Source organism: Candoia aspera, chromosome 2 (genome assembly GCF_035149785.1).
Source record: "Candoia aspera isolate rCanAsp1 chromosome 2, rCanAsp1.hap2, whole genome shotgun sequence".
Classification (NCBI taxonomy): domain Eukaryota; kingdom Metazoa; phylum Chordata; class Lepidosauria; order Squamata; family Boidae; genus Candoia; species Candoia aspera.
The window spans coordinates 254,959,540-254,977,170 of NC_086154.1; the positions used below are offsets into that span (position 1 = coordinate 254,959,540).

Consider the following 17,631-nt stretch of genomic DNA (forward strand, 5'->3'; position numbering starts at 1 on the left):
TACGAATGAACCTTCCTTGAGGGTCTTCCACAGGAGGAAAGAGATGATCTTGTTCTTTGGCTGAACCGTTGTTTCCGTCAGGTAAAGCAAATAAAAACAGACTCAGCCTCCCACTCCTTCTCTCCCTCTCCAACCTCATCCGTTCATTCATGAATTTGCTGAAATTACGTCTTGCATGGGAGTTTTTAACAATCCAAACTCTTACAATAAGTTTAAAAAGAAAAAAAAACACTGGCTGCATATGCCCTCCCTTCCTCCCTCCCCACTTTCTCCTCCCGAACGCCCGGGGCGGGATCCCCACGCAAAGGCCCGGTGGGATCGCCCCTGCATGGTGACGTTATCCGGCCGTGGTTGCCACGGCAACGGCAGCGCGTCCGCGGTGGCTCTGAGAAGCAGCCGCCAAGATGATGGACGATCGGGGCCGCGTGTACCGGGTGGTGACGGGCCCCAAGCCGTACTCCTTGGCCATAGTGAGTCGCCGGGGAGGAGGGGACTGCCGGTGGCCCCGGGGGGGAGGGGGCGCACGGGACGCCCCCCTTTTCTTTTACCCGCGGGCCGGGCAAGCAGCTACTCTTCAAGCCCGTTCTGTCGCGCGCGGCTTTCCCCGGGCACACGATTTAGCCCCCTTTGCTCCTCCCGTTGGGAGAAGCCGTCTGACAGGCTAATGCCGCTCTTCCCGTCCAGACGTTGGAGCTGTAGCCCTGGGCATGCATCTTCCACCAGGAAACCCGAGTTGCACGGTCCCGGCTGGGTGTGGAGCTGGAATAAGCTAGTTATAATTTTATTTATTGCTTTCCGGATTTTGTAAGTCACCCAGAGTCCAACAAACTATAACAGCTTTAATAAATTAACATGAAATGAAATGAAACCTCTTGCTGCTATTGGTATAGCAAGTTGGTTTTAGGGGATAGAGTGCTTCTGAACATGGAGGATCAGTTTAAGGGGAGGGGCTGCAGGCCAGGGCTTGCTGTGGAACTACTGTTGTTTATTTGTTTAGTCGCTTCCGACTCTTCGTGACTTCATGGACCAGCCCATGCCAGAGCTTCCTGTCGGTCGTCAACACCCCCAGCTCCCCCAGGGACGAGTCCGTCACCCTCTAGAATATCATCCATCCACCTTGCCCTTGGTCGGCCCCTCTTCCTTTTGCCCTCCACTCTCCCTAGCATCAGCATCTTCTCCAGGGTGTCCTGACTTCTCATTATGTGGCCAAAGTATTTCAGTTTTGCCTTTATGTGGAACTACTACCTGTCTAAAAAAGAAAAAGGAAAAAAAACAAGAGGAAGGAAATATTGAGCATTTAAAGCAATGTTTTTCAAACTTGGCTGGCTGGGGAATTCTGGGAGTTGAAGTCCACACATCTTAAAGGTGTCAAGTTTGAAAAACACTGATTTAGAAAGACTGGGTAGTGGGGCAAGGTCAGTTTGTGTTGTGCAACCAGCCCTCGGCATTTTGGCCACTCCTTGACGAATGGGCAACCCTTTGCAAAAACTTGTTCCGTGCAAAGGTGGCCGCACCCTTCCTCCTCCTCTGCAGAGGTTGCTGGGTGCTTTGATCAAATCGTCCTTCTTCTTCCTGCAGAAAGCTAAGTTGCCCAGGAAAACGGCAGATGTCGGGAAGCAGATCCTTTATTGGAGGGAGCAGGAAGCAAAGCGCAGTGAATCTGCCCAATACGCCAAGTCCCACCATGTTGGAGTCCTGACGAGTAAAATGGAGGAGGTCAGTGAACGGAAACGGCTTCACCTGGAGATTCAGAAGAGAGTCGGCGTGGAAATGCAGGCCTACCTGGCCGGGGAAGAAGAGAGGAAAGAGAGGTAGACAGAGCAAGCACCACCCCTTCTCAGAAGAAGACTTTAATTAGGGGATTGTGGGTTTTTACTTTGGCAAACTAAGCCTCGAGGAGGGAAAAACTGACACAAAACCATTTATTGTCTGAGCAATACCAACTGTCAGCCCTTTGAGGTAGGCCAGGTCAAGGAAGAGGCACAGTGGGAATTCCAGGAATGTGCTTTACTGTTATAGAGCAGAGTAACAGAATCTTGAAAGCCTCTCATAGTTTATTTCTCTACCATCTTCTACACGAAACAAAATCAAGGCAGGGTTATTTTGAGTTTCTTTCTTACCCTTTCCTTTTGCTCAACATTGGGTAATCTTTTCTGAAAGTCACCCCTTCATGGTCTGCTTACAGGTAGTCCTTGCTTAACAGCCATTCATTTAGTGATGGTTCAGAATTGTGACGGTGCTGGAAAAAACAACAACTGACAACTGGTCCTCACACTTAGGACCATTGCAGCGTTTTCTCCCCGGTCATGTGATCACAATTTGGGCGTTTGGCAACCAGTTCGCATTTATGATTGTCACAGTATTCTGTGGTCACATGATTGTCATTTTCAACCTTCCTGGCTGGCTTCTGGCAAGCAAAATCAGTGGGGAACCATGTGATTTGCTTAACAACTACATGGCTCAAGTAACACCCACAGTGATTCCCTTAACAACCACTGCAAAAAAGATCATAAAATCGGGTCAGATTTGCTTAATGACCGCTTTGCTTAGCAACTGAAATTCCAATCCCAATTGTGGTCGTTAAGTTAGGACTACCTGTATTCCTTGCCCAGTCCCAAGGCCTATGTGCCTTCACATCAACAGAGTAGAAAGTATACCTTATAGAAACTTAACAAGAGGTAGGTCTCTGTCCTAAGGCACTTAGGACTATTCTAGAATGAGGCCTATTCTAGCACCTTAACAGACCATGTGCATTTAATCTCCAGTTCAAATGTTCCTGGAAAACCTTCAGCTGTGTTCACCTAAAAGGCTGAACTATAAACTGTAGTTTATAAACCACAGTGGAAGAAGCAAACAGACCACATTAAAACAGTATGTTTTAATTATGCTTTGGCTTAATAACTACAGTGGTTTGTTAATAAAGTTACTCAGTTTAGTCGAGTTGTACAAACACAGCCTTTGTCTGAAAACTTACCTAACTATGTAGATCAGTGTTTCAAACTTGGGAACTTTAAGATGGGTGGCTGCTGGCTGAGGAATTCTGGGAGTTGAAGTCCACCCATCTTAAAGTTCCCAAGTTTGAAAAACACTGATATAGATGAACAGAGATGGACACATTCTTTATCCTAACCCAGAAACCTTGTATTATGAATTTAGCAGCTTTCCTTGCCAGACACATCCACAAAGAAGACATGCGCACACACAGTTAGGTTATCCCAGCTTCTCCTGCAGGATGCAGAGAAAAACTTTGGTCATTTTAAATCTTGAGGCAGAACTGCAGAGAACTGGAGAGAGCAGCTGGGTGAGAAACAGGGACTTCCCTCTCCCCAGCAGCTTGTAAAAAACGCATGAAACTCATAAGAAGCTGCAGCAACTGAGGAACGTTGCAGTTGAGGGTTATTCAGCTTCAGGAAGTTTTCTAATTCAATAGAACTGGGTAAACTGTGTGGCCAAAAATATTGCATCGAAGTTTAATTTCAGTGTGCTAAGTCTAATGTTCTTTCTTCCCTGTACAAGCTAGTGTGTAATTGTGTGTAATTCAGCCTTTATTCCTACTTTAGGCTGTGTGCATTAGTTTTGGTATAAAATCTTTAGGTCCTAAGTTTTCTGCAGATTATCCAAAGGGCCAATAATATTCTGACAGAGAAATTCCTATTTCCAGCAGAGCTGTGCCACTCTGTGGCCTGCTTGGAGCATTACATTTTTTTTTTCTAACGAAGTGGTGTGGAATGTTTGCACCTTGTCTGCTTACAGTAGAAAAGGATTTTCTACAGATTACCTTTTCATTTTTTTCTAGTAAAGTTTTATTTTTGAAAAGTTTGTGGAAGAGACGGTTGATGCAAAAAAAAAAATGCAGCAGCTAGGCTGAGAATCAATGCCAGGTACAGGGGAGGATAATATGTTTCCAGCCCTGCCAGAATTCCACTCCTGGCCAATCAGTTCATGGAGATATATAAGGTGTGAGTGCTAATCTTTATGGCCCTAAACAGCTTTGGGCTAGCCAAATGCTTCTCACCCTTGGGAACTTCAAGATGTGTGGACTTCAACTCCCAGAATTCTCCAGCCAGTTGAAGTCCACACATCTTAAAGTTCCCAAGGTTGAGAAACACTTGGCTAGACTGTCAAAGGGACTGCCTCTCCCCTTAATAACCTGGCAGATTTAAGGGCTGGGCTAAGGTGTGGGACTGGCCTTTCTGAAGATGCCCTGTGGTCAAGGGCTCATCTGACAGACCAGTGGGAAGTCTTCTCCAAATTGCTCCAGCCAATGAAGGGCATCCTCTTGGGACCTGCATCTGGTCTCCCATTCTCTGCCTCAAGAAAACCTGCAAAGGTTCATCTGTTTTGCCAGGATGTTGATTGTTAATTAATTACAATAGTCCTTTAAACTTTTTTATTGTACATTTTCTCTTTTAATTTTTTGTTCCTTGCTTTGAGCTCTTAGTTGAGTAGCAAGGTGGGATGCAGTTCAGATCAATTAAATTCCTGTTGGATGAGGTTCAGGGACCCCAACATTCAAATCCTGACTCATCCCTGAAGCGCATTTGGCAATCTTGGGTCAGAGCACAGAGCACAGCCAACTTTCTTTAAAGAAATGTGTGTGTGAGACCAGAAATAGGGGTAACCTGGTGTGTGCATGCTTGTTAATCCAATTTTGTAATTAACATATACATGAATGAGAAAAGCTTGGCGTTAGCCCCTTACAGTGTGAGTTTGCATCACCCAGGAGGGCAGTCGCTGATCCTGATGGCTGATACAAGGGGCATAGCATAGTGAGGTGTTCAAGCTAGTGAACTGGCTAAGCCCACTTCTGGTCATTTTGTAAAAGAAACCCTCCTGTCCTCAGATTTCTAGAATGCAGGCAGTCTGAATAATTTTGTAAAATGTTTGTAGCTTGATTTGAAAAAGGGCCCGTTGCACCAACCTCTTTTCAGACTTCGGAATCTCCTAGAAGCTGAAGAGAAGGGCTTCATTGCCGAAATGGAATCGCAGGAAGAGGCCGTAGAGGGTCGGCAGAATAGCATGAGAATGAGAGCAGAAGAGCTGAGGGAGAAGAGGGAAGAGGCTCGGCGGAAGCTGGTGGCGGAAAAACGGGAGCTGCAGTGCCGGTAAGTGAGCCGAATTGGGAAACGTCCCTCTAGCGAGAAAAGGAAGGAGAGGGAGCAAATTCGTGGCATGGATATTCAGTACTAAGGCTGGCAGAGAGAGAAGGAGAAAGGGCCTCTCATAGCAAAGGAAACCAGGATCAGGCTGGCTGGCTGGCTGTGACTTGTGTGTCCAGATGACTTCCCCTGCATGCAGATAGCCCTTCAAGGTAGATCAGACTAGAAATCCAAGCCATGCAGATTAATGCTACTTTCATTGTAGAGTTATAGCAACAGAATCTTGCAAGTCTGAATGTGCTTCCCCCTCCCTCTCTTTAACTTCATGAGAACTAGGGAGGGGCTTGTCTGAGATGCTGACTCATGTTACTTTCTTGGCCCAGGCTCAGGCCCCTCTCACGGGACCATTGCCTTGGTAGCGCCTCTCCCTCCTGTCCCGCAAGGCTGTTTCCTCTGCCCTCTACAGTAGAGTCACTTTCCTGGCATAAGTGGGAACGGATCCAGTGGCTTTTTCAAGACTGAGCACCCTCAAGTCATGCTCAACTTTGGGTGACCTCCTGGATATGCCCACGCACTGTTCTTGGTATCAGTGTGGATGGGGTTTCCCACTACAGCTGATAACTGATGATGGTAATGCACATCTTGGTCACCACCTGGTTGGGTACTGTAACATGCCCTACGTAGGGATCCCTTGGTGGGAGACCCTGGAAGCTCTTATTTATTTACCATAGACCCCAAAAATCAAAATCTGCAGAATAATGCAATAACTAAAGGTAAGTTAAGTGCATGTGAACAGCAGCATTTAGTACACAGCAAAGGCCGATATGATACGAGTAAATCAAACTCAACCGAGAGAAGGGAATAGTGTAGTTGAGTGACAAGCTTCTATACACAGATTAATGGAAGAACCAGGCAAAGAGTGGTCCGTGGCTATTTTTCCATGGGCTTGTGCTTCTGCAAAAATAAATACCACAGCTGCCATTTTCCCCAGGGCATATCTATCTGGTTCTGTGGCTTGAAAAAAGTTTGAAACCCTGGATGAGGCAGTAGGCCTTCTTAATGGTGGCCCCCACTCTTTGGAATACTCTCAGTGGTAGGAATGGTCTCACCCTACTTACTTTCTGAAAACAAGTCAAACCATTATCTCTGAGCATTCTTTTAGTCCTTAATTGTTCTTGGGTGTCTTGTGTATGTATTTTTGGTTTATTGATGGGGTGTGTGTGTGTTACATTAAATGATTTATCCTACTGTTACTCAGAAATAAATAAGTAACCAAACAAATTTAACACACAAATAACCAATTCTTCTCGAATGTTTTTCAACTTCCCAGTCTAGCCTACAGAATTCCTGGTTGTCTCCTATCCAGATATGAATTAGGCCCAGCTTTGCTTAGCTTCCTAGCCTAGACCTTGCTGCACAAGAAGAGAGCCAGTGTGGCACAGTGGTTAAGGTGTTAGACTAGGACTGGGGAATTATACCTTTATGTATAAAATGCCTGTAACACTGATATCCTAAATTGTAAATAATATTGATAGAATATTGTTCTTCCCCCCCCTTCTTTAATACTCTAAGGTATCTAAATAACAGAATATCAAGAATTTAATTATACCATATAAATATCATTGTATTGAAATAACATAATGTATCAAGATTTATAAGAATACAATAAAAATGAAAAAAAAATCTACCTTTGAGTCACTCTTGAATCCTGGTGACTACATGGACAAGTCCTCAGAAGGTTTTTTGGACACATTTTTGGAAGTGGCTTGCCATTGCCTCCTTCCTAAGACTGAGAGAGAAGTGACTGGCCCAAGATCACCAGCTGGTTTTATATCCAAGGCGGGACCAGCACTCACACTCTTTGAGTTTTTGGCCCACTGCCTTTCACTGCTGCACCAAACTGGTTCTCTGTGGGCCCTTTAGCCATCTCCAAAGTTTTAAAAGCACCTTCCCTTCTGGAGACATTATGAAAACACTGGCTAGTCCTTCTGAAGCCCAGACAGGGCACAAGGACCAAGATCTCCAGTGGATGAAGATTGCCCCAGGGGATTAGGTTGAGTTGCACAGAATTTAGTGAGTTTATTTAATTTTTATCCCGCCTTTATTATTTTTATAAATAACTCAAGGTGGTGATCATACCTAATACTCCTTCCTCCTCCTGTTTTCCCCACAACAACCACCCTGTGAGGTGAGTTGGGCTGAGAGAGAGGGACTGGCCCAAGGCCACCCAGCTGGCTTTCATGCCCAAGGTGAGACTAAAACTCTCAGTCTCCTGGTTTCTAGCCTAGCACCTTAACCACTAGACCAAACTGGCTCTCTGTTTCCTCCCTGTTTCCTCCCCCTCTTAGCTTTGGGAGAGTTGATGAAGAGCCGGACAGCACAGAAGTGGCAAGGATTGATAGTGAGCCCTCCAGGGCAGCCATACTCCTGTTAAGCCACTCCACCCTCCCTTCCCACCCACCCCACCTCCTACACACAGTGTCACTCCTGATGGCTGAAAGTCTCCTTTGCCAGCTGAGTTAATCTCTTCCAGGGACACCAGCCTGCATCCCAAGGGCCAAGTCATTTTTGAAAGTATTCCTTTCAGTGCCTGTTTATTCTTAGAGTGTCAGTAATTTATGTTGGTGTTGCGTTTTTTTGGGATTCTCATTTCGAGAGTGACAAAGCCAACATGTTGAAAATATAACCACAGATGTCCTTTGTCACTTCTAGCCCTCACTGGCACAAACCAGCCAGCAGAGATAGTCACAGTCTGGCTCCTAGCCTGGTTGGAAGGATAAAATTGGAGGGGGAATGCTGTGTAACCTACCTTTGGCTCCAAGAGGGGAGGGAAAACGCAGAGGAGCCAAATGGTGTTTTGCTAGCCTCAAATGCCGATAACAGAGGGAGCTAAAGAGCCCCTTCAAGTTTTTCTTTTTTCCCTTTGGCAGTGCACTTCAGGGCCACATCAGCGGCTTTCCAGATATGGCAAGAGAGAAACAAAAACATAATTGAATTTCCTTTCTCCATGCTTAGAGTCACACTTGAAGGAGAACTTGGATGTGCTCCTGGAGAACATCTGGAATGGTCCTCAAGCTCATTCTTGTAGGGCTCCTCCTCTTGGTCTTCTAGAACCTGACATCTCCCAGATGTGGGAAAAGTTTGCTATTCAGGCATAGGCTTAAATTTTGAATAAGGATTTCCCACTGAACAAACTGTTACCCTGTATTACCCTTTCTTCTCCTGCACAGTCCTACACTGGCCAGAAAACTCCTGGTATTGGCAGTTTAAAGCACAATGAATGAATACCTCTGGGCCTAATGTTTACCCATACTCACATATCCCACTGTGGCTTGTTTGTTTTATCTGCCCAATGTATATAAAGCCCTTGGTCCTCATATACACCACAGGCTTAAAATTTAATTTTGTTTTCTTCTTATCTGTGTTTCAGAGAAAACTGTGAGGAGGTACGGTTATTATTAAGCCAGCAGCACATGATGGAGGTGTGTAAGGACCGACTGGCCCAGCTGGCCCTGAAGGAGGAGCTGAACAAGCAGAAGGAGAGGGAGGAGGCCATGTACGCTGCGCTCTGGGAAGAGGATAGGTTAGCCAAGGAGGCACGAGCTGCTGAGGAAGCCAAGAAAAGGTCAGGTTGGGGTGAGGAGACGATCAACATGCTCAACGCCCAGAGGGCCATAGCGGACGCTCAGAAGGAGGAGGCGAGGCGACTGAAGGAGGAAGAGGCGAAGCTGATGGTAAGGCGGCCAGCTTCTCACTTGCTGGTTAGGTGGACGGGTTGCTTTGCAAGCCGCAAGGAAGTCTTGTCTTGCTTCTGACACTTCCCCAGAGGCTTGCTGTCAAGCTCAGTATGGTTGGTTTTGACTGGCAGCAGTTGTCCGGTTAGAGGGTATGCCCAATCCTTGTACTTTGATGCTTTTCTTTCTGGCGGAAATGCCATGCTTAACTGCCGATCTCCCTTAAGATTGTTAGTGGAGGCTTGTTTCCCACAGCAACCTTACTCTGCGTTCCCTGGCAGCACGCAACGATGATAGCTAGTCCCATGGCTGCTCCTTGGTGCCAGCATTCTCCCAGATGTCTTTAACGTGTTCCCGTCTTGCCAATCAAGCTTCGCTTGTGTTGTCGGATCCTTTTGGATTGTTAGTATCTTCTTCCTGTCGTTCCAGGGCTTTACATCTCATCCTCTGGGGGGATAATTCTGGGATGGAGGAGGTGGGATTATAGCCCATGTATCAGGCACCACTACAAAGGCTCTGCAGGGAAAAGAGGTCATTGGCTGCCAGTCCTTGTGGGTCACCCAAATAGTCTCAGATTTATAGTTCATGCAAAGCTTTAATAAATTGCCTTAGCAGCAGCTGTCAGTGCTTAAAGCAACCTTATCCATTCTAGTGCCTTTAGAAGTGTTCATTTATTTGTTTATTTTTAAGATTCATAAGGTTGCCCAACTCAAACAATAAAAAAAAGAAAAAAAATATAACAATAAGTATAAAATGGCGACCAAGCATATGACAAAACCATCATGAGGGGACTCCCACACAACTGGCCCCCAATGGCTGGGGGGGAAAGCAAGTTTTAAGGGCTTTCCTAAAAGTGAAAAGAGTTGGGGGCTGTTGTATTTTGGGGTGGGGGGAATCGTTCCAGAGAAGAGGGGCAAGCACAGAAAAGGCATGCTTCCCGGGTCCTATAAGATGACAAGATGCCAAAGAAGGAACCTGGAGCGTGCCCCCCCTGTGGGAGCTTGTAGGGTGGGCAGATGTTCTTGAGAGAAGGCAGTTCCTCAAGCTACGTGGTCCTGTGCCACGGAGGGCTTTAAAGGTGATAACCAACACCTTGAATCACAGCCAAAGCCTACTGGAAACCAGTGCAGCTTGTGGAGTAGTGGTGTTATGTGGGGTGGGCATAACGAGATGCACCCACAACTACCTGCACTGCTGCGTTCTGGACCAACTGAAGCTTCCAGATGGTTTTCAAGGGCAGCCCCATGTAGAGTGTGTTGCAATACTCAAATCGGGAGGTGACCAAGGTGTGAGTGGTCATGAACAGGACCTGCTAGTCCAGGAATGGGTGCAACAGGCACACAAGAGGCAGTTGTGCAAAGTCCCCCCTGGCCATTGGTGCCACCCGCTCTTTGAGTAGGAGCTGTGAGTCCAGGAAAAATTCCAGATAGTGCCACCCCATCCAGAAAGATGGAAACTCTGCAACTCTCAGATCTAGGGGACCTAGTTGTAGATGTTGGCCTGTATCTTCTCTTATCCTCCAGCCTGAATGACCAAATGCCAAAATGATGATGATGGGAATGGTACTCCACTACAGTAATCCTCTTCCTGTCATCAGAGAGCAAGCTGGCTGACAGTTCTGCTGAGCAGCCAAGGCTTCTACCAATGAAAAAGTTCACTGCATTTGAAAGAGGAGGGGAAGAATGAAGCCGCTTAACCGTATCTCTCTTGTGCCATAATGCAAAGTAATATATGGAGGGCCAGAGATTGCTGGCACCCCATAAAATCAGTTTAGAAAACCATACAGTGCCATCTCACCCTGCAACTAGAGATGATAAAGGAATCTCAGGATGTAGCACCCCCAAAAGAACATCTGTTGCAACTTTAGAAACCCCAAATAATTAACGCTTTCTAAGGGGCCAGGGAAGGAAAAGTATGGTCATCTGCTTTCCAGGGGCAGCTATCTGTAGTCTGTTGCATAGTTAACACAAGCTTTGAAGACCCTCAAGCCTTCTTTTTTCCCCACTACAGCCAACTTTTTTCTTAGAGGACTGGATTCTCCCCTGCCAAGCTCCTTGGAGGGGGCATGTAGTTAGGTACTGTATGTGTCCCGTCCTTCTTCCTCAGTGGGAGAAGGTTCGACGTGGTCCCTTCACACCCTGTCCCCAACAGCTGGAGAACCTAGCTGGAAATAAAACATTTTCCAGGAATTCGAGCAATACTCAAAGTTGCAATTTCACAATAGGCTGGGTGGGAAGGTTGAAAATGGCGATCACATGACCACAGGATGCTGCAACGGTCATAAATGCGAACCGGTTGCCAAGCGCCCAAATCTTGATCATGTGTCCGGGGGGGACACGGCAATGGTTGTGTGAGGACTGGTTGTAAGCTGGTTTTTTTCAGCACTGTTTTAGATCTGAACTGTCACTAAACAAATGGTTGTTAAGTGAGGACTACCTGTAGATGAGAGAGGAGTTTGTTGGTGACTTATCATATGAATGGCAGCTGAGTCTGGCTTGCAAAAAGCCCACGAAGAGATTCAATATGTTGAAGGAGATTCCACCTTAATGAGCTCACTAATCAAGAAAGAGTCAATGGTCCTAACACAGTTCTGGACCTTCTTCCAATTCTGACATTAAAACTTCTTATAGACATCTGCATGATACTTGCTTCCTTGACTGTGCCCTGCAATATGGTGCTTGATATCTAGCTTATACGGAAGAGAGGGGGGAAATTAGCCAGTTCTCACTTCTCTTATGTATTTATATGCTTCTATCCCACTCTCTGTATCTTGAAAATCTCCTTATCAAGCACAGCTTAGCATAAAGTCTGCAAATTATACCCTGGGTCCATCCCACCCCTCTTTCTTTGAATGAAAAATTGGTGACCCATCAATTTGACAGTGGCCTGTAACTAAAGCTGAGTGATTGCGGCTTGCTATAATTTGCCGTGCATAATTATCCCCCCGTTTTGCAATCCTTGCCCAGAGGTTTAGATTGGATGATAATTTATGGTGGTTGGCTATATCATTAGTTATGTAGATTCCACCTATAGATGAGGGATGGGCAACCTCTTAGGTAGCCCAACAATTTTGGGGAATACAAAGGCTGTAGGGGCATGGTTAATGATGCAAGGATTATGTCACGTGTGGATGGAGCCAGGATTTTTCATTCTTTCTTAGATTTTAGAGGGGAGTTTGGAGGTGCCTGGAAGACTTAAAACTATGTTAAACCTTTGTAGATTAGCACTATAGTTTCTGTATTTCCCATCTCAGAATAGTGGAAATTGTACCAATCGAAGCGAGTATTTGTACCTCAGGGTTGAACTGTGGAGTCCTTGGTGCTCTCTGAGCCTTGTTGTTTTCTTGCAGACGTTTCATTGCCAGGCTAGGCGACACCTTCGCGAAGCACTGAAGATGTCGCCTAGTCTGGCAATGAAACGTCTGCAAGAAAACAACCAGGCTCAGAGAGCACCAAGGACTCCACAGTGGAAATTGTGCTGCCTATTCTCAGGAATTCTGTTCAAAGAGGACTGTGAAAAGGAGGTATATTTGTCTTCTGATGAAGTCAGCCTTCCACATTCACACCTACGTCGTATACTATGTCCAGTTAACTATTTTTAGTGTGTTGCAGCACACTACATCCAACTTCTGCTCCATCAGAAGTTATCAGGTAGAAGCTGATGGATGAACAACTGCTGCTACCTTGCACAGGAAGAAGAACGGCAGTTGCTCAAACTAGAGAATGAACAGGCCGAGATAGAAAGACGGCGGAAATTGAGAGAATGCAGAGACATGTTGCTGAGTTCCATAAAGGAGAAAGCAAGGCATCTCAATGAAGTAAGACAAGAGGAGCTTGCTTTGGAAATGAAGATCTTGGATCATGTCCTGCAAGAATCCCTGGAGGACACCGAAGGCCAGAAACAAAGGAAGGTAAAGCCAACAGTGAATTTTGGTTGTAAGCTAAATGGTGTATCATGCAAGATTAGATAAAAGATAGATAGATAGATAGATAGATAGAAGGTAGGTAGGTAGGTAGATAGATAGATAGATAGATAGATAGATAGATAGATAGATAGATAGATAGATATCCCATTCCCACACGACCCTGTAGCCAGAATTGGAAGAGTGATTTGTGCTGTGGAGCTATAGTGCCACTAAGTTGGAGATACGTTTGCACTTGAAGCTGTGAAGATTGTTGCATTATACAAACACATAATCTGGAAAAAAATGCTGATGGAAAGTATGTTGAACCCATACACGTTACCTTTTTCCAAATGGAATGCTCCTTCAGATTGTGTAGCGATCCCATCCTTCCTTCCTGGAGGCCTTTTTTTGTGTAAAGATGGCAGTGCTGTTGTGAAAGCAGGGTTTGATTATGACAGACTCTAGACATGGGGAGACCCCGTTCCCATTCCTATTCTACATGATGGAGTGAATGAGGCCCAGGTTTGGAAGGTATGGTAAGAACAAAACCCAGAGCTGCTACGGCAGTTTCTCAACCTTGCCAACTTTAAGTTATGTGGACTTCAACTTGTTGAAATCTACATATCTTAAAGTGGCCAAGGTTGAGAAACACTGTGCTAGTGTATCAGGCCATCAATAAACTGCCTTCAAAGCATCATGGTCCCAGCAATCACTAGACAGATTTCTGGGAAGCCAATAAGAAAGGGATGATGCCCTTTTTACTTGTATGCTCTAGCTTCTGGCCTACTGAGATATTGTATACTGCTCCTATACAGGTAGGATTATGTGTACTGTATAGCTAATATCTGCCTTCCATTGATTGGTCCAATTCCCTCTTCAATCCACTGAAGCCAATGGCCCTGGCTATGAATCCCGTAAGGTGTTTTGGGCATTGAATTATGATGTACGTTTGTTCTGCGTTAGTTCTTATCTCAAGAAAGTGGGAGAAGGATTTCTCTCTGCTCCCACCCCAAGCTCTCCATTCCATGTGTATTACTCTGTCCTAACCCCTTCGTTCATTAGTCAACTTTTTCTTAACACAAATATCCCCAGCGCTTCAGCATCTCCTTGAACAGATGATGTTTAATCATTCATTAAATGATGATTAATCACTGTAATGCATTTTTTCAGTTTAATGTGGGATAATCATACTCCAAATGTGGCTGAACTCTAAATGCATGCCGTTCTTGGCCAACTTGTCATTATTCCTTTTCCTAGCCACCCCAGTAGCCCATTGGCATATTTCAATGTCTTTCCATACTGAACTGATTTTTTTTTAATCAGCTATCTTCCAGGAGCCCAAGCCGTATTTCCTGACTAGTCACAGCATGTTCAGATCCCCGGCAGTGATATTTGAAATACCTATCTTTGAAACAAAATGTTCAGAAAAGCATTTTATCTTATTAGGAGGACTATTTACCCATTGGCTTCTTTACAGAGTCCCATCAGCTCAGTGGCTGTATTCACACAAGTCATAGTGTGGTTTCTGAAATGTAAACCCAGGAATTGTGGTTTATAAATCTTGGTTTGTCTCTTGGCATAATGTGGGGAAGAATATTTATTTATTTATTTATTTATTTCAATTTCTATAGCCGCCCGTCTCAGCCAAGAAGTATAATCTTCTTTAGCTTAACTCCTTCGGTTCTTGCCACTGCCATTTTTCCATTGTTCTCCAGCTTCTTGCACTAGTCTACAGCCCTGGGATTTCTCTGTGGCCTCCTATCCAAGCTTGCTTAATCTAAGCAAAGTCAATTGCCAGATAGAAACCAGTAATTTTAGTTTATTCGGCAAACCACAAAATCATGGGTTAGCACAACGTAAGAACTAAGCCACAATGGGCCATATCCCAGAAATAAAACTGAGTTAGCAGTCAGGTGTCTCCGAGGAGGGTGAATGGTGGCCTAAGAGAATCTCCTTAGCCCCTGAAGTTATGCAGCTGTAGGAGAACATATTTCAGCTTGCCAGTTAGCAGCTTTGGAAGTCTAAGAGGATAAAAAGTAAAAGAAGAAGAAGGGGATGGAAAAAAATGTCAGGGTTCCAGAACTTGTAGGTTTTCAGCAGGGATGCTATCAACAATTCATAGAACTGGAGGTCCTGCCATAAGATTTCTTCCTCTCTCTCTCTCTCTCTCCCTTTCACAGACCCTCTCTCTTAATCTCTCCCTTGTTTGCATTTTTCAGGAGGAACTCTTAAAAGAGCAGCAGATATATCAGGCCTACCTGGCGCAGCAGAGGGAAGAGCAGAAACGACAGGAAAAAGAGATGGACAAGTTGCGGGCCGAGGATACTGCAAAAATGTGGGCCAAGAGGGCTGAGAAGGAACGGGCCATGAAACAAGCCAGAGATCGGTTACTCAAAGAGGTCATGGACACACGGAAGCTTCAGGTTGAGGAGAAATGTAAGGAACTGTTGGGGACAGACGATTCCCTGCAAGTCCAGTTTCTCTCCAGCTGACCACCATTTGGAATGGCTGGGTGGTGATGCTGGAGGTGGACCTCTGAGCAGCTGATTTTTGGAAACAAGGTTGATACTCTGCACCAAAGAAAGATGGTTCTGTGAGAAACCATGCAGATCTTCACATCAGCCACATTTGTATATTGTACATGATGAGTTCTGTTTTAATCAGCGAATAGGCAGGGTCAAAGGATGATGTGCAAGTTCACCCAAGGTTAGGAAAAAGTTCCCTTCTATGTTCGGATCTTGTCAGGGCTTCCAATGATTTCACCAGACATTATTTACTTATTAAATTTATTGTCTGCTTTCCCTTCAGGAGCTGGAGGACCCCGCCTTACCTGGGGATCTCCCTTCCTTTTGTTCCTGTAACAGTCCTGTTGAAGACATTGGGCTGAAAGTGACTGGCTCAGAGTCATTCAGGGAGCTGCCATTGCTGAGGAGGGATTGGACCTGGATGTCCCTAGTCAGGGTTCCTCAACCTTGGCAACTTTAAGCTGTGCTGACTTCAACTCCCAGCAAAGCTGGCTGGGGAATTCTGGGAGTTGAAGTCCACACAGCTTAGAGTTGCCAGGTTGAGGAACCCTGTCCTGGACTAGCACCTTCACCACCACAGCACCCTAGGTCTCTAGTCATTGCTTTGTACACTTTAAAGCTCAACCCACTCACCCAAGCCCAGACAGTCAGGAGGACTAGAGGCTTGCTCTTTAACAAAACCAAAAGTAAGGCTTTTTAGAGTTGGTGGAGGTCCACTACAGTATGCTCTTTATTTGAATGGTACTACTGTAGGGCATGCACAGTGGCATGGTCTATGTCTACCTCCCCTCTCATATTTGATTGACAGCATATTGGCTGGAGTTAATGGGAACTACGGTGCATCTCACCGACTCCATTCATATAAGATGCTTAACCCAGTTACTGAACTAACTAATTTTCTGGACTTATTTATTTATCTATCTATCAAATTTACATGGCCGCCCATCTCACAAGAAGTGACTCTTGCATTTGCTCAATGCATTGAATCACAAACTAACCGAATGAGCTGGAACCACAAGATGCTTGAAGGGGCAGAAAGACTTGCACCCAGGGCCCGTGCAGCTGCTTCATTATTGAGTGACCTGTTAAATGTGTAGTCTGACCACACACCTATGGATGGCACCAGTTTGGGGAAGGCTGCATTATATGGGAAAATGCTCACAATGCCCATGTGTGTAAGTTAGAGATGCGAGACTAGAACCAAAGAAATTTGGGTGAGCCATTGCATTGATCTGGTTCTCCTAGCCTAACTTATGATTGTTACGGGGCTAACGTGGAGGGAGACCTAACATGCTTGATTCCATGCTCTGCATAGGAACATTATGATATAAAGCTAAACTTCGTAGTGATCAAAATTACATTAAGACAAGGGGTGGAAGTATGGAGATTGGCTGTCTGACAGGCCCTGTGTTACGTTTCGGCATTAGCCAATGATTTGTGCTATTTTCTTCTTCTCAGTGCAGAGAAATGCCAAGGAGCAAGAAGACCTTCGCCAAGACAAGGAATTATTAAGGGCAGCCCTTCAGGAATACCACCATCTAGAACATGAGAGCTACAAGAGGTAATTGCTAATGTCTCTTCTCGGTCAGGGAGCCTTTCCTAGTACCTTCCCATGGGCACCTCCAGGGAGAGGGAAGTGATGGCAGGTGCATCATCACGCACATGATGTCATGGCACGGTGCAATGTCATTGTGGTTTCTACTGGATGCCCATGTGCTCTCCCGATGTGTTGGACTGGAAGCCAGTCTGGTGTCTGGCTGTGCTCCTGGAGAAGCAAGCAGTCAGGCTCCAAACACTTTGGAGGGCACCAGACTGGGGAAAACTCCTTCAGAGGAAAGGTGTCTGTGAAACCAACACTTGGCCTTCTGAACCTCCAGCGTTAAACATCCCAGGTGCTAAAAGCCTTTGCCCCTTGGATACGGGCCACATTTTATTGTGTTCCCTGCAGGCATTTGCAGCAAGCAAAACAATATCAGGAAGAACTCCATGCTCAGATGGATCACCTCAAGGAAGCCCGTGAGATGGAGAAGGAAGAGCAGCGCCGTGAATACGCCCTAGCACAGGAGGCAGAATTGCTTTATCACCAAAAGTTGGCAGATATCCTTTCCAGACCATACATGAAGTTGAAATATCTTCACCCTCTAAGGAGGCAACTAGTCTGTAGCAATAAGTGTTAGTATCAGTTCCCCCCATGGGTGTGTAGATTCTGCCTGGGCCCAGCGATGGAAGGGAAGGGGGAAGTCTGGTTTGAAGAAACATCTTTATTGTTCTTTTTAGTATTTTTTTGTCCAGGCAAAAGCTTCTCTCCCCACTACTTTTTCCTTCTAAAAATACTGCTAAAATTGTTATATTTTAAATAAAGATATATT

At 45.4% G+C, this 17,631-nt stretch overlaps 1 protein-coding gene across 1 annotated transcript; it reads left to right on the forward strand.

Moving 5' to 3' along the window:
- Positions 1–363: 363 nt before the first annotated feature.
- CFAP53 (cilia and flagella associated protein 53) lies at positions 364–17,505 on the forward strand. Its single transcript, XM_063291142.1, has 8 exons — positions 364–470; positions 1,579–1,811; positions 4,932–5,105; positions 8,530–8,833; positions 12,525–12,743; positions 14,957–15,173; positions 16,721–16,823; positions 17,211–17,505. Exons 1-8 carry the CDS (start codon positions 405–407, stop codon positions 17,437–17,439), a joined length of 1,545 nt encoding a protein of 514 aa, XP_063147212.1. The 5' UTR covers positions 364–404; the 3' UTR covers positions 17,440–17,505.
- Positions 17,506–17,631: the final 126 nt, after the last annotated feature.

Bases quoted from the DNA above. Each gene is read 5' to 3' on its own strand.
- CFAP53 (XM_063291142.1), top strand. From the start codon at position 405: ATGATGGACGATCGGGGCCGCGTGTACCGGGTGGTGACGGGCCCCAAG. The intron at 471-1,578 runs GTGAGTCGCCGG...TTCTTCCTGCAG, and splicing joins AGCCGTACTCCTTGGCCATA to AAAGCTAAGTTGCCCAGGAA. The intron at 16,824-17,210 runs GTAATTGCTAAT...TGTTCCCTGCAG, and splicing joins GAACATGAGAGCTACAAGAG to GCATTTGCAGCAAGCAAAAC.